Genomic DNA, 23,099 nt, shown 5'->3' with positions numbered 1-23,099 from the left:
TCCTTTTCTTAGTAGGTCCCCAGCTCCAGCCCATTCATCGGCAGCCACTACATTTGAACTGAATCTCTATCCTCCCTTTTAAAAAACAAAAACAGCAGGGCGGAGAAAAGGAAGGCAGGAGATTTATCTCCAACTTCAGAGCAGCCGTCTCGGGCTATCCATCTGACACCAGTGGGTGGGGTGCAATCTGACACTTCCCTTCCTTTCCAGAAACGTGAGCGGAGCTGGCGCCCCCTTCGATTTGGGGGAGGGGAGACGGGGGAGAAGGTCCGCACTTCCGTCCTTGGGGCTTTCTCCCCAGGAGACCCGGTACCGGTGGTGAGCGGTGCTCTCTCTGCGCCGCTCCCAGGTTTGGTGCCTGGAAAACTCCACGTTCTGCTTTCTCCTGCTCCTGGCTCCGCCCCAGCTCCAGACCTGGCTTCCCTCCCGCCCTACCCGTCCGGGCCGCCCCCTTCCCGCTGCCTCTAGCGCGAGCGTGCGGGGACATCTCCGCGCCTGCCCTGGGCCCAAGGCTGGGCTGAGAATATCAAGAGCCCCTCTCCGGCGGGTCATGGACAGCCGACCCTGTGGTTGTCCCCTTAGCTCCCTGAGCGCAGCTGGGAATTCTCTCCCACCCTAGCCGCTCAGCCCTTGGAAGGCCCTGGGCGCTGCGCGCTCCGTGTCCCCACTTTGTAGCGAGATCGGCACCTCGGGGGAACCTGGAGCTTGGAGACACTCTTGCGCCTAGCCAGTCAGAGGAGTGGGCGCAGCAGCCAAGTGGCGACCAGACGCGTAGCTTCAGAGGCCCGGATACGGCGACGGTGCACGGGGGCGCAGCCCGGGTGCCCAGCTCCAGCGCGGGAGGAAGTCCCTCTCACTGCGCCGAGAGCGCGAGGGACGCGCCCTGGGCGCACGCCCAGGAGGCCTCCTCCCCAGCCCTCGGGACCGTCCTTAGGGCGCGAGGAGGAGCTTGCTGGAGACATCGAGGCTGTCCAGAGCCTGGGAGCGGGAGCGCGGCATCTCCTGCCTCAGCTGGGAAGGGGGAGTGGCGCTGGCCGCCGGAGCTGGGAACCCAGCGAGCGCCTGACCTTCCTCCTCCTCTTCCTTACCCTTTTCGTGACTTAGGCTCTGGGAGAAGGTTCTGGCGACCGAAGGAGCCCTCCCTCCTCACCCCTTTTCCTAGAAGGCTGGTGATGAATCTCCTGCTTCTGCCCCCGCCGGGGCACTTGGAGCGCGCTGGTGGCGCGTGAGCCGGGAACTGCCCTCCACCGGCCTCGGCGAGCCTTGGCCCGACCCCGCCTGGCAGCCTCGCCTGAGCCCCCTTGCTTTCTGCGCCCCAAAGCGCTAGCAGTTCCGAGAGCTGGAAGAGGGTGGCCCTCAGGCACAGCCCCGCCGAGATGTCCGCGCAGAGCCTCCTCCACAGTGTCTTCTCCTGCTCCTCGCCGGCCTCGGGCAGCGCGGCCTCGGCCAAGGGCTTCTCCAAGAGGAAGCTTCGCCAGACCCGCAGCCTGGACCCGGCTCTGATCGGCGGCTGCGGGGGCGAGGCGGGCTCAGAGGGCGGCTCGCGGGGGGCCACCGGGGGCCGCGTCTGCTCCCCGCTGTCCCTGGCCGAGGGTCTCGGCTCTCGCTTGGCGTCCTCTCCCCGGGGCCCGCCTCCCCGGGCCAACCGCCTCCCGTCCCCTAGACCCCTCTGCTCGTCCTTCTCCACACCCAGCACCCCTCTGGAGAAGTCACCTTCTGGCAGCTTCCACTTTGACTATGAGGTCCCCCTTGGTCGCAGCGGCCTCAAGAAGAGCATGGTATGGGACCTGCCTTCAGTCCTAGCCGGGCCGGGCAGTGGCCGCAGCACCATCCTCTGCTCCTCCGGGGGAGGCCCCAACGGCATCTTCGCTTCTCCCAGGAGGTGGCTCCAGCAAAGAAAGTTCCAGTCCCCACCCGACAGCCACGGCCAACCCTATGTCGTGTGGAAGTCCGAGGTAGGGTCCGGTGCCTCGTGTCCTCATGGCCCAAGGCTGGACACCTGGGCAGTTCTTTAATTCCTTCTCATTTACAGAGCCAGGGACCCACTGCGGGGTTTTCCTGGTGTGGCTGTTCCTCTTTGGCTGGTTAAATGGTGTCTGCAAATGGGACGTCCCTAGTGGCCACCCACACGTGTCTCGTTAGGACTTCTTGGCTCCACTTTGGAGCAGTGGTAGGAGCTAGAGGAAGAGGTGCTTTCCTTTTTGCGCTGCAGGTGATTTCCAAGGGTCATCTTATCCCTTCACCCAATGTTGATATTTTTTTGGAACTCACATGATCTATTTCCAAGCTGTTTATCAGGATTGGAGGAAATATATTTTGAAATGTTTCTGCCATCTGGTTGTTTTACAGAGAATTCAGGAACATTATTCTTGAGGGTGTTGATATGTGTGTGTGTAGGTCTGTGTGTTTGGGGGAGTAACTACTAGAATTCTCTAGTTTTGATCTTTTCTTCTCCCTAAAGGTCTGCTTTCAGAGAGCTATGGTACTGAGTACTAGTTTAATCCTGGAGAAAAAAAAAAAATCTCTGCTTAAGGCTATGAAAGATCATGGAAATATGCCCAAATTCCACTAAGGGCTACTAGTAGTTAGTGAAATACACATGAATCAGGAATCGTTAGTAAATAGAGAACTCAGAGGGAGGTATTTGGTACCTTTAAAAACGTTTGCTCTCTGGTTTAGAAGAATGGAGAACAGAGCTAATGGGAAACTGTGGTTGATGGGTACTTGGAAAGCTGCATGCTTTTAGAGAATAAATACTAGTTGTTTTAAAAATGAACAACTCCTAATCTCTTTCAGTCCACAAACTCTATAGATTTGCCTTGGATCTGTTTCTATAAGGAGAGATTCCATCCACTGTAATTAAATGTTTTAAAGTACAGTTAGAATTACAGAAATGAAATGAAATACCATGTAATTGCTGGAAATTTAGACTAAATAAAGGAAACACAACCAAGAAAAACAGCTAGAAAATAGTATCCAACATCATACCTTGCTCTGTTAACATGAGATGACTGTGAAATTTTGGCTTTTATTAGACTGCCTTAGAAAAATCAGCAGTATTTATCAGAAATACTCGTATCACATATTAGTAAAATATTAGTTACTGTGTCAAAGTAACTGCTGCTGTTGGGTGGGGAGCATGGATTGCAAAAACTAACAAACACTGCTGACTGTTCTGCCCATTTTCTTGAGGAAGATAGGCAGTAGAGAGAAAAGTCCAGTAGGAGAGCAAGAGATTCTCTCCAAACCAGGGAACTTAGCATTAGAAAGAGGGTCAAGAATCTAAATATTGAATTTCTGTTGGTCTTTAGAAGGGCCTGGATTCCTTCTCTATATCAGAAGCACACGTTATCTGATTAATCTGTAGGAGTTGAGAGAAAGAGAGAGAAATGCAAAAGCAAGCCAAGTTCTTGGACTGGATAGCCACTGACATTCATGTTTAAACCAATTACATCACTAAGAATGTCTCTGCTTTTTCTTAGCAACTGTACATACTTGGAATATAGTATATAGATGCTGTTTGTTGCTCTTATGACCGAAAGGCAGTCTACTGTAGATGATCACAACTGGTTAGAAATTTTCTTCTTATCCATTAAAATTTCATAATCAATGGACAAGTATCTGAACTTCATCAATACTGGGTGGCTTCAAACTGTTCTGTGCAGTGTTGGGGCAGTCTGCAAGCTAACCTACCATGACTTTCACCTCTTTTGCAGTGGTTAAAACTAAGTACATAGCCATCTAGCAAAAGAACAAAATTTTCTCATAAAATGTTCGTGTGTGTGTGTGCGTGTGTGTGTAATCCCTTTATTCTTGAGGCAGACATGGAATGACTGGATGGAATCCTGGCATGAAGGTCCAAGGCTGGTTTTGTTTAATAGAGTCCCAGATATCCTAACATAACCCCGGGGTCTGGAATTTAATGGCTTGGATTACCTTTCAAAGGTTTAATGCCCTGGAACCCTCTCAAAAACCAAGGAAATTCATCCTATTGAGCACTGCTTGTCCTTCTCGTTTGAAAGCAAGCTAGGTCCTTTGTCCTAAAAGAGAATCTTTACTAATGATGTCAAAAGTCCAGCAGATGAACACCTTGCAAGGTTACTTATGGGCCCTGGAGGGGAGATTTGGATCGTACAGAATTGGTTCTTAGGCTTTTCTTGGTTGCTCTGGTTCAGGATTTCTCTGCCTCTGCACTATTGACAGTTGTGGCTGAACGATTCTTTGCCTTGGGCACCGTCCTGTGCATTGTAGGATGTTCAGCAGCATCCTGGGCCTCTACCCACTAGATGCGAATAGCAGCCTCCCCACCAGTGTGACAATGAAAAGTGTCTGCAGGCACTGCTGGATGTCCTCTGAGGGTCAAAACTGCCCCAGTTGAGAACTACTACACCAGTGAGTTGAATGTAGCCCCCCTCATCATGGCCATCTTGACTGCCCACAGAGTGCTTTCAGCTGGCAGAAAGTTTCCTTGGGGACGTCTTCCCATTCCAAAAGCATGTGGATCCCTCTTGAGTGTTGCCTGCAGATTCCGCGGATCTCTTATGGTTTATTCAACTTTTCAGTTTCTCTTCCATTGAATCCATAGGCAAACCTGAGAATTCACCTTCATTCAGGTGTAGCCAGTAGTGGATCACATCCATTTCTACTTAGTTCTTTCAGCAGATTCTCTGGTTTTAAACTAAATTGTTCGTACAAGGGCTCCTGCTCCCACGACTCGCATAAATGCCTGTAGCTCTATGCCCTGTGCTCACTCAGAGCTCACAAATGGCATTTTTATGGCCTAAAACCAGGAGGTGTTAGACAAAGTCAGCTACAACTCAACATTTCCTTACTGTGTGTTTTAGGATTGCTTTAACAAAATCTGATTCATGGACATGCTGGGTAGAATATCTATTGAGTAGAAAAAGGGAGAAGACAAAGGGATAAATGGTACATGGTAACACAATTGGTATATACTTCTCAACTTTGTTCTTAGCAGCCAGGCTCTGTCCTTGACTCAGATCATAAACAAGGGAGTAAGGTCTCATTCTAACTCTGGGGTTCTCCTAATTCTTTTGGATCAGAGCTGAGATTATGCTCATAGCTGACATAGAGTTTGCCAGCCTCGATAACCCATAACTAAAATTATTTCTCTCTTCATGACTTCTTTTCTTCATTTACGCCCCAAGAACTTCTTGAGCACAAGCATTTCTCTATGTACCAGGAATGCCGAGAGGCTAAAATATGGTGTCACCCCTTAAAGAGTCTAAGGAGGAGGATGGATGAGTCAACCAATAGCTGCAGTGCAGAAGGGTCAGCACAATGAGGGACTGGGGGATGCGATTCACCGTGCTTTGAGGAGTCTTGGAAGGCTTCACTGTGCACAGAACATTTGAACTTGATCTTCAAGGGTGACTGCCACTTATAAGAAGAAGAAGGGAAGTGATTCCTTGATGAAATAGGAAGGAGTGGACCTGCAAAGGCACAGAGGTGTTGGTGACGCTAGAGTTTCCAACAAAGAGGACTTAGAGGGGCTTAAGTGCAATAATTTGTTTGGAGGAGGAGGTTAAGATATCTGCAGTTTAATGTATGTAGCAACCACATGGCTTTTTATATAACAACCTAATGAAACCAGAAATTAGACACCTGTTTGTGGAATAATAAGTAACTATAGGCTCAGGTAAAAATGGCAGGAGGACCAAAGCACCTCTTGACATCAAATCTGCAGGGAAGTGAAAGGATGTATTGATAGAGTGTTTTTGAAGTTAGAAGTTTGGTGTGCCTGGAGCATAGGCTGTATCTCACTGTGTGTTGGATAATAGTATTCAACAGGTTGGGTAGCATTAATTATGAAGAGCCCCACTGTGCATGTCTCAGGAGTTTGGACTCTGTTTTGTAGAGAAGTGGTTCTCAACCTGGAGACAGTTTTGTTCCCAGGGGACATTTAGCAATGTCCAAAGACAGTTTTGGTTGTCACAACTGGGGGTGGTGATGTATTAGCTTCATTTTGCAGCTGTAACAAATTACCCCAAACATATGGGTTAGAGCAACACAAATTTATTATCTTATACTTGTGGAGGTCAGAAGTCTGAAATAGGTCTCCTTGGGCTAAAGTCAAGGTGTTGGCAGAGCTATGTTCCTTCTGAAGGCGCTAGGGTCTGTTTCCTTTGCTTTTCCAGTGTCCCCCTTCCTCCATCTTCAATGCCAGCCATGTTGCATCTCTTTGACTCTTCTTCCAGTCATTTCTTCCTCAGACTCTGTTAAGGATGCTTGTGATTACATAGGACTCACCTGGATAATCCAAGATAATCTCATTTCTTTTTAACATCTTTATTGGAGTATAACTGCTTGACAACGGTGTGTTAGCTTTTGCTGTATAACACAGTGAATCAGCTATATGCATACATATATCCCCATATCTCCTCCCTCTTGCGGCTCCCTCCCAACCTCCCGATCCCACCCCTCTAGGTGGTCACAAAGCACCGAGCTGATCTCCCTGTGCAATCTCATTGTTTTAAGGTCAGTTGATTAGCAACCTTTAATTCTACCTGCAGCCTTAATTCCCCCTTGCCGTGTAAGCTAACATATTCACAGGTTCCAGAGATTAGGACGTGGATATCTTTGGTGGGACATTATTCTGCCTACTAACAGGGGAGGTGCTAGTGGCATCTAGTGGGGGAGAACCCAGGGACGCTGCTAAACACTCTACTAGGCACAGGACAGCGCCCACAACAAAGAATTATCTGGCCCTCAATGTCAATAGTGCCCAGGCTGAGAAACCCTGCGGTGGAGAATGGGATAAATTGGTGATTTTTAAGCCTGAGTGTGTAACAAGACTGGATATGTGTTTTAGAGAGATCACTCTAGTGTCTGTGGGGGCCATGCATCAGTAGCGTGAAACAAGCAGGAGGACAGATACTCAGAGGAGGTAGGCATGGGGAAACCATGCCAAGCGTCCTGCAAACAAATGGGGGTTGCCATAGAAACATAATACTTCTGTATTTCTTACTTTTCCACTTTAGCAAATTGTTTTCTTGCACTGTTGAACTACTTCGAATAGGTTGGTGTCTATAGACCGTTGGTTTTCAACCAAGGGGTGTTTGCAGCCTGGACACATTTGGCAATACCTGTTGGCGTTTTCGATTGCCAGAGTTGAGGCAGGGGGTGTGTGCTACCGGCATCTGATGGATAGAGGCCAGGGATACTGCTAATCATTCTGCAGTGCACGGGACAGACCGCCACAACAAATAATTATCCTGCTCAGATTTTCAATAGCACCGAGGTTGAGAAACGCTATATAATTTATTACTTTATACAAGAAACTGAATTCTAGGTTTTGCTTTCCGGTACCATTTGCTCTCATGTTTCTAGCTTTACTCTGTCATTTTTTTCTTTTTTCCTGGTATATGTCAACCAAGACTTTGAATTGGAAAAAGTACCTTTTTGAAAGGTATTGAGGATAGGAAAAAAATATGGTGTGTCTCAATATATGTGTAAGAAAGAATTGAATTGTAAATATGTAATGACAGAAACTGGAATTAAAATTTAAAACATGGGCAGAGAGGAATGTTGTGATTAAAAATAGAGGCTCACGCATGTCACCAAAGAGGAAGTAATTAGAGTAAGGCAGCTTCAAACAGGAAATTGACAAAGGGCATTTTACAAGGAATTATGTCTGAAATCAGCATAATGGCCTAAGAATTTATAACTTAGGAAACTAGTTATTCAGTTTTCATATGCTTTCTCTTGGAGTATTTCTCTGCTACAATTCACTTCATTTCTAAGGTAATTTTTATTTTTACTAAAAAAATTTTTTTAACATCTTTATTGGAGTATAATTGCTTTACAATGGTGTGTTAGTTTCTGCTTTATAACAAAGTGAATCAGCTATACATATACATATGTTCCCATATCTCTTCCCTCTTGCATCTCCCTCCCTCCCACCCTCCCTATCCCACCCCTCTAGGTGGTCACAAAGCACCGAGCTGATCTCCCTGTGCTATGTGGCTGCTTCCCACTAGCTATCTATTTTACATTTGGTAGTGTATATATGTCAACGCCACTCTCTCACTTTGTCCCAGCTTACCCTTCCCCCTCCCCGTGTCCTCAAGTCCATTCTCTAGTAGGTCTGTGTCTTTATTCCCGTCCTGCCCCTTGGTTCTTCATGATCTTTTTTTTTTCTTAGATTCCATATATATGTGTTAGCATACGGTATTTGTTTTTCTCTTTCTGACTTACTTCACTCTGTATGACAGACTCTAGGTCCATCCACCTCACTACAACTAACTCAATTTCGTTTCTTTTTATGTCTGAGTAATATTCCATTGTGTGTATGTGCCACATCTTCTTTATCCATTCATCTGTCGATGGACACTTAGGTTGCTTCCATGTTCTGCCGACTGTAAATAGAGCTGCAGTGAACATTGTGGTGCATGACTCTTTTTGAATTATGGTTTTCTCAGGGTATATGCCCAGTAGTGGGATTGCTGGGTCGTATGGGAGTTCTATTTTTAGTTTTCTAAGGAACCTCCATACTGTTCTCCATAGTGGCTGTATCAATTTACACTCCCACCAACAGTGCAAGAGAGTTCCTTTTTCTCCACACACTCTCCAGCATTTATTGTTTGTAGATTTTTTGATGATGGCCATTCTGACTGGTGTGAGGTGATATCTCATTGTAGTTTTGATTTACATTTCTCTAATGATTAATGATGTTGAGCATTCTTTCATGTGTTTGTTGGCAATCTGTATATCTTCTTTGGAGAAATGTCTATTTAGGTCTTTTGCCCATTTTTGGATTGGGTTGTTTGTTTTTTTGATATTGAGCTGCATGAGCTGCTTGTAAATTTTGGAGATTAATCTCTAAGGTAATTTTTAACTTAAATAGAGAATAATATGAAGACAAGTTCTTCTCAGATTGAATTGAGCTTCCACCAGAATTTTGGGATTTGAGGGTTGGCAAGAGCAAATTTTAGACTCTAAAAGGACCTTGGGTAGCATCTAGTTGCAACCTCCTTACTTTACAGTTAAAGACAGGGACTGAAAGGGTTAAGCCCAAACTCAGACAACAAGCTGAGGGCAGAACCAACCCTAAAATCCTTCTTGACTCTCAATATTAACTGCAAAACTTCTGGAAAAAGTAAGCAACCATGAAATCTAGAACCTTGGCAATCTTTTTTCTATCCCCATTACTTAATGAAACAATTTTCTCAAAGGTGCCCAAATCCCAGGACTTTCTTAGACCTCCTTTGGCTGGACTTCTGGGCAGAACTGACAGCACTGCTCTGCACCATCCCCCACCCCCTTTCCCCACCACTCACAGAAGAGTCTCAGCTCCCTCCCCGTTGCCTGCTTCTCAGTCTGCAATGTCTCTTCCTGCTCTTCTGTCTCTGTGCTTGTCGCCCGTGCATCCCTGCAGTTCTGTGTTTCCCTTCAGATCATTCTCCCTTGATGACCTCATTCACTTTTGCGACTTCAGCTATCATCCCTCTTGGGGACACTCGTAACTCTGTGTGCTTGAGCTCCTAACATCTATTTCTGATTTCTTGCAAGACATCTGCTCACGATGCCCACTGGACTCCTCCTAGTCTACATGACTGAAGCAGAACAAATCAGTCCCCCTTTCCTCTGAGCACATTACATTTTCCGTATTCCTTATTTCTGGTTGGTGTCACCATTCTTAGGCCGGCTTAGTTTTACCAGGCCAGAATGTCTTCAGTTTCCCGCCCCCCTTTTTTTTTCTCCTGTCGTCTCCAATAAGTTATCAAATCCTGTTGTGTTTACTTCTCATTTGCTCCATTCTAGAAAGGATTTGAAGAGGAATGTGTCCAAGTTCTTACATCTCTCTCCAGCTGTTCCTTCTCATTGCCACTGCCTAGTTTGGGTGCTCATTTGCTGTGGCCTTCCGCTTGGTCACCGTGCCTTCAGTTTCCCCTCTTCCCATCTGGCTTATGGGCTTTCTACTCCAAAGACACAATTGTAATCATGTTAACTCCCTGAGTAAAAACCTTTGCTGGGACTCGGTGTGTACAGAATGAAATCCAAACTGCTTAGCCAGTCATTTCAAAGCCTTTCACGCTATAATCTTAGCTGACCTCCTCCCGTTTCCCTAGGAATTCTTGTCCAACAAAACCAAACTGGCCACTCAGCCAGGTTGTCATCAAATATTTATCAAGTGCTGGCTATGCAGTAGACACTGGGGAATGTATGCAGAGTAAACAGGCACGGCCCCACAAGGTGCTTACCAGTTTGTGAAAGCAACACTTTCCAGTAAATAAATCCCTGCACTTCCTCAGAATGCTGTGGCACTATGACAGGAGGACTGTGGTACAGAGTAATGCCCCCCCAGAAGGATGTCCATGTCCTAATTCCCAGAACCCATGGATATGTTACCTTTTATGGCAAAAGAGACTTTGCAGATATAATTAAGTTAAGGATCTTGAGATGGGGAGATGATCCTGGATTATCTGGGTGAGTCTAATGTAATCACAAGGATCCTTATAAGAAAGAGGCAGGAAGTTCAGAGTTAGAGAAGAAGATATGAGGACAGAATCAGCCAGAGAGAGAGAGACAGACAGACAGATGTAGAAAGAGAGAGAGAGAGAGAGAGAGACAGAGGGACAGAGAGAGACAGAGACACACACGCAGAGATTGATTTTGAAGATGCTACTCTGTTGGCTTTGAAAATGGAGGAAGGAGCCATGACCCAAGGAATAGGGCAGCCTCTAGAAGCTAGCAAAGGCAAGGCAACAGATTCTCCCCTAGAATCTACAGAAGGACAGCAGCTCTGCCAACATCTCGATCCTAGCCCAGCGAGACTTCTGATCTCCAGGACTGTAAGAGAATAACTGAGTGTTGTTTTAAGCCATGATGTTTGTGATAGTTTGTCACAGCTGCCATAGGAAGCTGATACAAAGACTAAGGAGGTCTGGGATGTCTCAACTGAAGCCAGTGGGTAAGGAGGCCTTTGCCAAACAAAAAGAAGGGAGGTGGTAGAAAGAATGGCCTGTAGTTAAGAGGGGCGTAGTATGCTTCAAGAACTTAGAGAAATCCAACTGGAAACACCTATAGGAGCAGGATGATGGCAAAGAATAAGTCTGACTGGGCCTTGGGCTTCATGATACAGCTCAGGATTTTATGATTTAATGTAAAGGTTCTCTGCAGGGATTTTTTTCTCTCCTCATTCTACTTTTGATCACCTGGTCCCATATCTATCTGAGAAAAATCCACCATACTTTATGGCTCAACCAGATATCATCTTCAAAGAAATGTTTTGACTATCATACATGTCATGACATATTCACGATTTATGCAAATGTGAGCTCAGCTTTCCATAGCTAGATTCTGATTTTTCTAATCTGGTGTCCGCATAGGGGAAAGTGTTTTATATCAGACTCCATTCAATAACTGAGGGCATCTGTGTTCTGACAGTGGTTTTCTAAATCCCGGGGATACACCTTTGGGGCATGATGTCTTTTTAAATTTTTTTCCTGAGTAGATATTCTTTTATTTTGTCAAAAGAAGGTTACAATTTTCTGTAACTTTCTACATTCACAGAGCAGGTTAACACACGTAGATTAAATTAATTCTGTTTTATTAAAATCTGCATTAGGGGGCAAACTGGAATTTATGCAGCAATGTCCTGATTGTTTCAGATGTTTTATTTTTAATTTTTGCAGACAGGAAGACAAAAGTCATTCTTACCTTTGCTCCCCTTTCTGTAAGGGGCATGATGTCTTGGTCTAAATTTTACTGCATCCTCTCTGGGCCATTGCTTATGATAAAGAGACTGAGACTATAATTGCAACTATGTTACAACATGGCAAAAAATGGAATGTAATGTGTGAAAAAATGGAATTAGTTATTGTGTTAACTAGTAAATAATGATGTTTTCATTAGCTACCAGGGAAATACAAATCAAAACCACAATGAGATACCACTTCATATGGCTATACCATAGCATATAAATGGCTATAATAAAAAGGACAGATAATAACAAGTGTTGACAAGGATGTGGAGAAACTGAAACTCTTATACACTGCTGGTGAGAATGTAAAATGCTGCAGCAGCTTTGAAAAATAGTTTGGCAGTTTCTCAAAAAGTTAAACATTGACCATATTACCCAGCAATTCCACCTTTAGGTATCTACCCAAGAGAACTGAAAATACATGTGTACATGAAGACTTGTAAGTGAATGTTCATAGCATTTTTCATAATGGCCAAAATGGTGGAAACAACCAAATGTCTATCAACAGATGAATGGGTAAACAAAATGTGGTATACCTATACAATGCAAGATTATTCAGCAATAAGAAGGACTGGAGTACTAATACATGCTACAACATGGATAAACCTTGAAAACATTATGCTAAGTGAAAGAAGCTTGTTACAAAGGGCCATATATTGTATGATTCTATTCACATGAAATGTCCAGATTAGGCAAATCTATAGAGACAGAGAATAGATTAGTGGTTGCCAGAGGGTGGCAGTAGAGAGTGATGAGAAGTGACTGCTAATGGATACCTGGTTTCTTTTTGGGGGGATGAAAATGTTCTGGAACTAGATAGCTGTGATGGTTGCATAGCCTGGGGAATATACTAAAAACCTCTGAAGTGTACACTTTAAAAGGGTAAATTTTATGGTATGTGAATTTTTAAAAATTAATTAATTTATTTGTTTATTTTCGGCTGCATTGGGTCTTCGTTGCTGCGCACGGGGTTTCTCTAATTGTGGCGAGCGGGGGTTACTCTTCGCTGGAGTGCGCGGGCTTCTCATTGCGGTGGCTTCTCTTGTTTCGGAGCACGGGCTCTCGGCTCGTGGGCTTCAGAAGTTGTGGCTCGCGGGCTCTAGAGCGCAGGCTCAGTAGTTGTGGCGCACAGGCTTAGTTGCTCCACGGCATGTGGGATCTTCCCGAACCAGGGCTTGAACCCATGTTCCCTGCATTGGCAGGCAGATTCTTAACCACTGTGGCACCAGGGAAGCCTGGTATGTGAATTTTAATATCAATTAAAAAAGAACAGGGCTTCCCTGGTGGCGCAGTGGTTGAGAATCTGCCTGCCAGTGCAGGGGACACGGGTTCGAGCCCTGGTCTGGGAGGATCCCGCATGCCGCGGAGCAACTAGGCCCGTGAGCCACAGCTACTGAGCCTGCGCGTCTGGAGCTTGTGCTCCGCAACAAGAGAGGCCGCGATAGTGAGAGGCCCGCGCACCGCAATGAAGAGTGGCCCCCGCTTGCCGCAACTAGAGAAAGCCCTCGCACAGAAACGAAGACCCAACACAGCCAAAAATAAATAAATAAATAATTTTTTAAAAAAGAACACTGTTTATGACTTTTAGAAAATATATCAATATTGTTGCTACATCATCTTTTCAGTAAAACATAAACATAAATGTAGATGAGCAGAGCTATGTTGTAGGCCCAGGCCTAATGTATATTAAATGCTGTCCTTGAAGATGCAACAAGGAGGTAGTAATGACTCTGGCAGATTCAATGGAGGAGAGAACAGTCAGCCTGGGATTTTCTGAGACTGGTTACCGTGGATATTCTGTGTCCTGATTATTATGCTTTGGAAGCAAGTGCAGAGAAACTATTAAAGAGATTGTTTTTCAGAATAGGCAGAGACTTTAAAAAGTACTTAAAATCTTGAAAAATTGCCTGGCCATATCACACCAGAGCTATTAAATAGCCAAAGATTTTCAGGAGCCATGAGAACTAAAAGCAACTTGAGAAACTACCCATCAAGTCATGTGCTAATGGACAAGAGGAGAAGGCTGAGCTTAGAATGTCTTTGAAGAAAGTGGAAATGAACTGAGTTGGGTGACCCATGGATCAAGGAAAATAATGTGTTTTTGCTTCTGTATACCTGGACACTCATGGAAGCAGGTGAATTAATACTACCTACAGGATCTGAAGTGTGAATATGCATCAGTTCAATTCTCAGCTTGCATTGCCAATAACCTCATCTCTCAGGGGTTGAGAAACAGTTAGGCAAGCTGGTACTGAGACCCAAAAGTGGATGGGGAAGGGGAAAGGTAAACCTTAGGTGACAGTAGGCACGTTGCGTCGGGGTTTATTATAACAAGGCCTCTACTCTAGTTAATAATTTGGTCCATGGAAATCCTGAACTGGGCCACCAGGTTTTCTGGCTTTTGAACAAAGTAGCATTCTGCTTATATTGGAACTTCCGATTGATTCCTTGCCCACTTATTTCAGTTGATAGGTGATGATAATAATGATAAGCGAAATAACAATTAGTATTTGTAGAATGCTCAGCAGTTTTTTGTTATTACAACAGCTCTGCGGGGTGATAGTATCATCCTTCATTTTGCAGGTAAAGACACTGAGACTCCGATTAAGAGGCAGCCAGACTTAGTTGGAGAAGAAATGAAGTCAATGAGTTAGAGCTGGACTCTGATCCAGACCACCTGGATTCAAATCCAGGCTCTGCTCTGTGACCTTGAACAGATTACAAAGCATCTTTCTGCCTCGGTTTCCTCATCTGTCAAATGGGGATAATTAAAGTCCCTACCTTAAAAAGTTTTGTGAGGACCTCATGACCTGATTACTTGGAAAGTGCCCAGCACATAGGACATAATAAAAGATACTAAGCAGAGTAAGGTTAAATAAAATGGAAGACGTGTCCAGGTCATACAGCTAGGAAGCAACAAAGGTAGGACTTGAATTAAAGTATTAGTCAAAAATATTTATTCTGCACCTACTCTGTGTGCCAGGAACCTTGGTCTTTCCACCGAGGCACTCAAAGAGGGCTTAGGTGATCAAGTGAATGAATAGACCTGGCTGAGTTGGACAACAGCAGAAGGCAATTGAAAATTTATTTTGCAAGCTGTTAAGTAAGGTATAATTTTCATGATCGGCATTGGAGCAACAGCAGGCTGTCACCCCAGGCATTTGGACTAGTGACTTGGAACACAGGAATTTACCAGACTTGCATTGTGGATTTGGTGTAACACAAGACATGCCGACAAGCCAGGGGGTAACCTTCATTCCCACACACTAGTCACAGTAACTTCATTGCATCAGACACTTTTTGTTTGGAGAATCCTTAGCATGTTGGGAACTGGATAGCTCCCAGTCCAGCCCTGGTTCTCTAGCTGGCAAATGGCAGTGTGGTTTCTCACTTCAAGCCGGGTGTTCTTCTCACTTCCTCATACTACCACTATCTTGTGAGATCAAGCTGACTGTTGTTCACGGCTAATGTCATCAACATCTTTTCAGGGTAACAAGGCAGCATCACTAAATTGAAACAGTACCATCTAAACTCAGATGCTTTTTTTTTGCTCAAAATCTAACCATAACTCCCATTTCATTTCTAGTCTGACTTCAGCATTCTATGAACAAAACAGAATATTGGGATGGAAAAGTCCTTAAAGGTCTTCTCTCTAGTCCAGACATCCCTGCGATACTTAAATCCTATCTACGACATCCCCAGTTTATGCCCAGCACTGCCCCCTGGCCCACAGTGGAGACCTTCACAGTTCTGCCTTTAGATAATAATGGACATGGAAATTCTTCCTGGAACTGTGTTCAAAACAAGCCTCCCTGGGACTTTTATCATGCTACAAACGAATTCTGCCTCTCCTGTCATACCGATAATTACCAATATCGCGTTATTATTGTCGGTAAGGAAGTATGCGTTAGCTTAGCTTTCATTCTGAGCGTCCACACAAAGTTTGGTCATGTTTTCTCTTTGGCAGAGAAAAATTATGAATATATTAAACCAGAATTGAGGAACAGTTTAAACGAAAGTTAAACTATTGACCCGAAGTTATCTTGCAAACTACTTAGAGAAATCCAGGATTAGAACTTTCTGTCTCTAGGTTCTTGCTGCCGACCCAATGAGTCAGGTTTCTTCCTCTGATGATTTATAAGAGAGCTCAAAGACAGGTGCAGTTTTTGTATCATATCACAGAGGATGGCTCTGGGTCTTTCTGCAAGCCCCCAAAGAGGCATGTTGAATCTGGCTTCTAATGGTAATATATTGTCAAAAAATGGTGTTGTCAGAACGTGTTTGTCAAAATGCCAAGAAAATAAACGTGAAAGGCGATATGGAGATGGTAAGCAGGCTTGAAGGTCAAGGAGTGTGATATGAGTCTCAGACTAACTTCAGAAGCTCTGAGTCATGAACTCAGCAAATATATTGTCGTTCTGCTGCAATGGCAATATTTTAATCTTTTAATTTATGATTAAATTGGAAATAAATTACTTTTTCCTGTATAACTGAAAGTGCACTGTTAAAGATCAGTAAAGTGTTATGCAAACGATCAGATATTTAGGTTCTTGTTCAGGGTTCTTTTAATTGAAATGGGTTATTCAGAGTTACAAGTTTCTTTAGAAAGTGAAATAGTTTATCTCTCTTTGCAATATTATTCGGAGTTTTGGTTCTCCCTGTGGGAGAGGGATGGGAGCTAGATGCAGAAGAGTCAATGGGTCACGATTGTCTAATTTGCCTTTCCTCATCTAGAAATATCCCTTTTATAGGAAATGTCTAAAATTATGCTATGTATTTTACTGTCCCCATAAGGTATCATTTCTAATTTATATAAAGATATGGAAGACATAGCTTATGTAAATGTTCATTTGAATCTAAAACCATTCTTAAAAAGTAAAATTATTTTTTTAAAAGTTCACTGAATAAGAAAGTTAATGGTCAAGAAGAAAATTAACTTAGCATACCTATAAAAATTCCCTTTGAGTCATTAATTAAATGTTTCTATGCAATATTTTTACAGTGCAGAAAGATTAATTTTTTTCTTTTATTTGGAATGACTTCTGTGGAGTTTTAGACCACAATCTATTAGTGTAATTTTTCTGACTGTATGTCTATTCATAAACTTTTAAATTCATGATAACATCTTGCTTTAGAAATAAAAATGGTTGGTTGGATGTTACCATATATAATTGGAACGATATGGATAAATTATTTTTATGAAAATAAAAGCTTTTAAAATTTCATGAAAGAATTGTAGGAAGGGCACAAGCTCTGTGTCTTAGTTTGAGTTCCTCCAAAGGAAGGGCCTGGGTGAGCGCAGTTTATTTGGGAGGTGATCCGGGAAGCAGGAATGAAGAAGAATGAAATGCCATTATAAATTTGTGTCATAAAATTCACATCTGTGGACAAAGGAATGACCAAGGTTCCACCAGGATCACTGGAAAACACATAGAATGCCTCCGAGGATCTTCTACCCATGTTTGCATTATCTACTGCTGTATAGCAAACAGCCCCCAAACTTAGTGGCATGATTCTGTCAGTCAGGAATTAGATCAGGGCTCAGCTGGGCAGTTCTGCTGCACATGGCATCAGCTGGATTCACTCATTTGGCTGCTTTTAGCTGGTGTCTGGGAGGCCTGGAAAGTTCAGGATGTCTTCACTTATATGTCTGGTGCATTGGTGATCCTCCATGTGGCCCCTCTCTCTAAGAGGATAGTGTGGGCTTCCTCACTGCATGGTAATCTCATGGTATTTGGTCAGCATGAGTCACAGGGCCAGCCCAGAATCAAGGGCAAGGGAAATAGATTCCACCTGTTGATGGGAGAAGCAAAAGTTATTTGTGGCCTTCTTTGATCTGTCACAAGCTAAAATATGGGGAGCTGGAGAATGTCTCCATTGGTTTCCATCCTCCATTGGTTGAAATTCCTTCCAGGCTTTTTAACTACCTTGTAACCTCTTTCACACGACCAAGCGTTCACTAGGGATGGATTACTAGCAGCGCAAAGGTCAGTGTGAGCTTGAACAGAACTTTCCAGCACAGTTCTAGCTGAATTCAAAAATTTTAGCACGGGCTCATGGGGGGCAGCATTTAGGATCAGTCACCCACAATCTTAGCTAACCGAAAGCATAACTGAAGGATGGTATAATCATAGATTTTGGAGGTGTATTAGCCCGGGGTCAAATCCCAGAGTCACTACTTATAAGGTGTGAATTTCAGTTTCTTCACCTTTAAAGGGGATATAATTGTATTCACTTTGTAGGAGGTTGTGAAATCAATTGGTGAATGTACTTAGGACCCATGGGCTATGAGGTGTCATGCAGAGGTGTCTATTTATTACTCCATCTGCTTCATTCTAAAATGCTGTCATAGGCAGGTGAACGTAGATTTTATAATGCTTTCAGAGGAAAAAAGGCAACAATACTATGGTAAATATAAATAACTATTGTTTAAGACAAAATTTTAGGCTTTTTAAACTCTAAGGAAAATGTGCAGTACTCGAGGAAACTATGATACAGTGAAGTTTTTCCTCTACACTTTAGGTTTTAAGATTTGTGTACAATAGTTTAAATTGTATCAAACAGTGCTGTTTGTTTCCTGTCAAATTTCACATGCATACACCCATGAGTAAATGGCAAAATAAGCCCTTTTTTATGCAGAGTTGGGGCACAGAAGTTAAGACTATACATTCAATCCTATAGTAGTTGTTCATTAGGTAAGAGTTATTACATTGATTTATCTGCCACCTTTAGGGAATTTCCACATATTCTTCAGGTGGCAATAACTGCAGCTCATAACCCCCACTGGCTATTGAAGTATCATTATGCAAAACAGTTTGTTCTTAGAACTTTTCAGTCCACTCCATGGAGATCCTTCCAAATGACTGGATGTTAATAGAACAGAGCAACACAAACAAGTATCTTGGGTTAGAACTGGCTTTCTAAAGCTTAGAGGCATGGGGTGTCAAATGAAGAAATTTAATTTTTGATATCATTAGTTGATAATGATAATTGATATCAGCTGCTGGAGTAGTGTCAATCATTCTTACCAATTACTTCGCTCATTCATCAAACAATTCAACATATCTTAAGTGTCGAACTCTGGGTTTAGCAAGACGATAATTATAACAATTAATATTTTTGAATGCTTGCCTTGAGCTAGCTAGCCAACTACATGCTTTAAAAAGCAATGGATCACTAAATCCTCAAAATAATCCAGGGAAGTCCAAAGCCAATAAATGGCAAAGGTAGGATCTAAATCCAGCTCTGAGAAAACCATAATTCAAAAAGATGCATGTACCACAGTGTTCACTGCAGCACTGTTTACAATAGCCAGGACATGGACGCAACCTAAACGTCCATCAACAGATGAATGGGTAAAGAAGATGTGGCACATATATACAATGGAATATCACTCAGCCATACAAAGGAACGAAATTGAGTTATTTGTAATGAGGTGGATGGACCTAGAGTCTGTCATACAGAGTGAAGTAAGTCAGAAAGAGAAAAACAAATACTGTATGCTAACGTGCATATATGGAATCTAAAAAAATGGTACTGATAAACCTAGTGGCAGGACAGGAATAAAGACGCAGATGTAGAGAATGGACTTGAGGACACAGGGAGGGAAGGGGAAGCTGGGACGAAGTGAGAGAGTAGCACTGACATATATACACTACCAGATGTAAAATGGATGGCTAGTGGGAAGCTGCTGCATAGCACAGGGAGATCAGCCCGATGCTTTGTGACCACCTAGAGGGGTGGGATAGGGAGGGTGGGACAGAGGCTCAAGAGGGAGGGGATATGGGGCCATATGTATACATATAGCTGATTCACTTTGTTGTACAGCAGAAACTAACACAATATTGTAAAGCAATTATACTCCAATAACGATGTAAAATAAATAAATAAATAAATCCAGCTCTGAGAATTCCACCCAGAAAAGAAAATAACATGTGGTCCTTGTTCTGAAGGTCCTCAATCTAGTGGGATATGTAATAACCATAATAATGGCTAACAGTTATTGAGCACTTACTTGAGTCAAACTCTCTTAGAATTACTTTATTTGCATGACTTCATTTAGTTCTCATATCAACTCCATGAGTTGTTATTATTAGGTTGGCCAAAAAGTTCCTTCAGTTTGTAAGTAAAAATAAAAGACATTTTTCATTTTCACCAAGAACTTTATGGAACAACGTATTCACCATTTTGTTCCACTACCTTCTGCCATTTTCCAGACAACTTCATAATTCCATCTTCCCAAAGCTTTTTATCTTTTTGAGCAAGGAACTGTTCCAGGTGCCTTTTATGACCTTCCAGGGAATTGAAATTTTTTCCATTAAGAGAATTTTGTAAAGACCAAAATAAATGGAAATCCGAAGGTGCAGTGTCTGGTGAATACGGCAGATGAATCAGACCTTCCCAGCCGAGCTGTAACAGTTTTTTGCCTGGTCATCAAAGAAACATGCGGTCTTACATTATCCTGATGGAAGATTATGCATTTTCTGTTGACTAATTCTGGACGCTTTTCGTCAAGTGCTGCTTTCAGTTGGTCTCATTGGGAACAGTACTTGTTGGAATTAATCGTTTGGTTTTCCGGAAGGAGCTCATAATAGAGGACTCCCTTCCAATCCCACCATATACACAACATCACCTTCTTTGGATGAAGACCGGCCTTTGGTGTGGTTGGTGGTGGGTCATTTCGCTTGCCCCACGATCTCTTCCATTCCACATTATTGTACAGTATCCGCTTTTCATTGCTCATCACAATTTGTTTTAAAAACAGAACGTTTTTGTTACGTTTCAGTAGAGAATCGCATGTGGAAATACGGTCAAGGTTTTTTTCGTTTAACTTATGTGGAACCCAAACATCAAAGCGATTAAAATAACCAAGCATTTATTGTTTGTAGATTTTTTAATGATGGCCATTCTGACCGGTCAGAATGGCCATCATCAAAAATTCTTCAAACAATAAATGCTGGAGAGGGTGTGGAGAAAAGGGAACCCTCTTGCACTGTTGGTGGGAATGTAAATTGGTACAGCCACTATGGAGAACAGTATGGAGATTCCTTAAAAAACTAGAAATAGAACTACCATACGACCCAGCAATCCCACTACTGGGCATATACCCTGAGAAAACCATAATTCAGAAAGAGTCGTGCACCACAGTGTTCATTGCAGCTCTATTTACAGTAGGCAGAACATGGAAGCAACCTAAGTGTCCATCAACAGATGAATGGATAAAGAAGATGTGGCACAGATATACAACGGAATATTACTCAGCCATAAAAAGAAGTGAAATGGAGGTATTTGTAGTGAGGTGGATGCAGTTAGAGTCTGTCATACAGAGTGAAGTAAGTCAGAAAGAGAAAAACAAATACGGTATGCTAACACATATATATGGAATCTAAAAAAAAAAAAAGTGGTCTTGAAGAACCTAGGGGCAGGACAGGAATAAAGATGCAGGCGTAGAGAATGGGCTTAAGGACACGAGGAGGCGGGAGGGTAAGCTGGGATGAAGTGAGGGAGTGGCATGGACATATATACACTACCAAATGTAAAATAGATAGCTAGTGGGAAGCAGCCGCATAGCACATGGAGATCAGTTCGGTGCTTTGTGACCATTAGAGGGGTGGGATAGGGAGGGTGGGAGGGAGATGCAAGAGGGAGGGGATATCGGTGTATATGTATGCATATAGCTGATTCACTTTGTTATAAAGCAGAAACTAACACATCATTGTAAAGCAATTATACTCCAATAAAAATGTTTAAAAAAAATAACCAAGCTGGTTATGTACCAAATGATTTTCAATTCTTTATTTTTTTAACAGAGTATAATTGCTTTACAATGGTGTGTTAGTTTCTGCTGTATAACAAAGTGAATCAGCTATACATAAACATATATCCACTCTCTTTCAGACTCCATTCCCATATAGGTCATTACAGAGCACCGAATAGAGTTCCCTGTGCTATACAGTAGGTTCTTACTAGTCATCTTTCATATATAGTAGTGTATATATGCCAGTCTAGTGGGTTCATATTTTTCCCCATTAAAAGTGGCAAAGACAAAAATGATCAGTTCTCAAAGTTAGCAAGTTGGTAGAAAAATAAACACCTTATAATTTGGTATCAAACTTCATAGAGTAATTTGGCAATACGTACTAAAATATTATCAATGTATGTACTTAAAAAATTTTTTATTTAAAAAAAAATTTTATTGGAGTATAGTTGATCTACAGTGTTGTGTTAGTTTCAGGTGTACAGCATGGTGATTCAGTTATACATATATATATATATATATATTCATTCTTTCTCAGATTCTTTTTCCCATATAGGTTATTACAGAATATTGAGTAGAGTTCCCTGTGATATACAGTAGGTTCTTGTTGTTTTATATATAGTAGTGTGGATTTCACCATATTTTACATGAATGTTCTTTTTCAGTTCCAATTCCAAGATCCCATCCAGGATCCCGCATGGCATTTAGTTAGCATGGCTTCTTAGTTTCTTCCAAGCAGTCTTTCGTGACCTTTCCACATTTGAAAAGTACCAGCCAGGTATTTTGTAGAATGTTCCTCAATTTGGTTTGTCTGATGTTTTCTCATGATTAGAGTGGGGTGATGGGAAGAATACATGCAACATCATTTGAACACCAAGGGTCACTGTTTATCTACATTAGTAAAATATGTGTCCATTAATGGTGATACTTTTCACCCAATCAGCCACATCCTCCTGTCCTGCCTGTGTAGTAGCATGGTCATATGCTTGTTGAGCAGAAGCAATGCTGAGGGTATAGACTGGGGCTAAGGCGCTGAAGAAGGCCACTTCATAACAGTGATGGCACTAGCAACCAACTGACTTGATTGGCCCTTCAGCCAGATTCTCTCTCTGTAATTTGGATTTTCCCACCCTTCTTCTCCATCACATAAGAAACTCTCATAGGGTACTGTTTTGTCTGCCTTTATTGCCACCCTGGGCAATCAACAAGCATTTCTTTGGGTGCTGCGTTTGTTGGCGTGCGAGGCTGGGAGAAATCCAAGATCAAAATGCTCTTTGTCATCCCCCTATCAGAGGGGGTTGGAAGAGCTGAGCTTTGAATAAATATTCATTTACATCAGCAGCATTCCTCTGTACTTGTTCAGTGCTTACTTCTCTCTTGTTAACCGTGCTAGAATAAACACATAATTCTACCAAAATATTAGCAGTGTGTGCTGTTTTCTTTCACTTGCCAAGATTGTTTTATAATAAATACCATTGGAAAAATTACCATTGGCCAACATCCTCAGCAATTACGTTAATATCTCCAGAGAGCAAAGTATGGATTTGGGAGGTGCTTTGCAAAGAAAAGCAGAATATGCCTGATTTATACTGCATTCCTTGAATATACTGATCTTGT

At 42.8% G+C, this 23,099-nt stretch overlaps 1 protein-coding gene across 3 annotated transcripts in view; it reads left to right on the top strand.

The window, feature by feature from the left end:
* The first annotated feature begins 236 nt into the window (after positions 1 to 236).
* The window catches only part of ARHGAP6 (Rho GTPase activating protein 6), a 485,604-nt gene continuing 462,741 nt past the window's right edge, over positions 237 to 23,099 (top strand). For 2 of the 3 annotated variants that reach the window (XM_059910658.1, XM_059910657.1), the window contains exon 1: positions 237 to 1,955. In XM_059910658.1, the coding sequence (XP_059766641.1) occupies positions 1,377 to 1,955 (579 nt within the window). In that variant the 5' untranslated portion in view covers positions 237 to 1,376. The remainder of the gene's footprint in view (positions 1,956 to 23,099) is intronic. The other variant, XM_059910659.1, reaches the window with a different exon arrangement.

The sequence above is a fragment of the Balaenoptera ricei genome, chromosome X (assembly GCF_028023285.1).
Source record: "Balaenoptera ricei isolate mBalRic1 chromosome X, mBalRic1.hap2, whole genome shotgun sequence".
Taxonomy (NCBI): Eukaryota; Metazoa; Chordata; class Mammalia; order Artiodactyla; family Balaenopteridae; genus Balaenoptera; species Balaenoptera ricei.
Note: the sequence above shows the minus strand (reverse complement) of the source record. Positions and strands in the feature narration are given on the sequence as shown.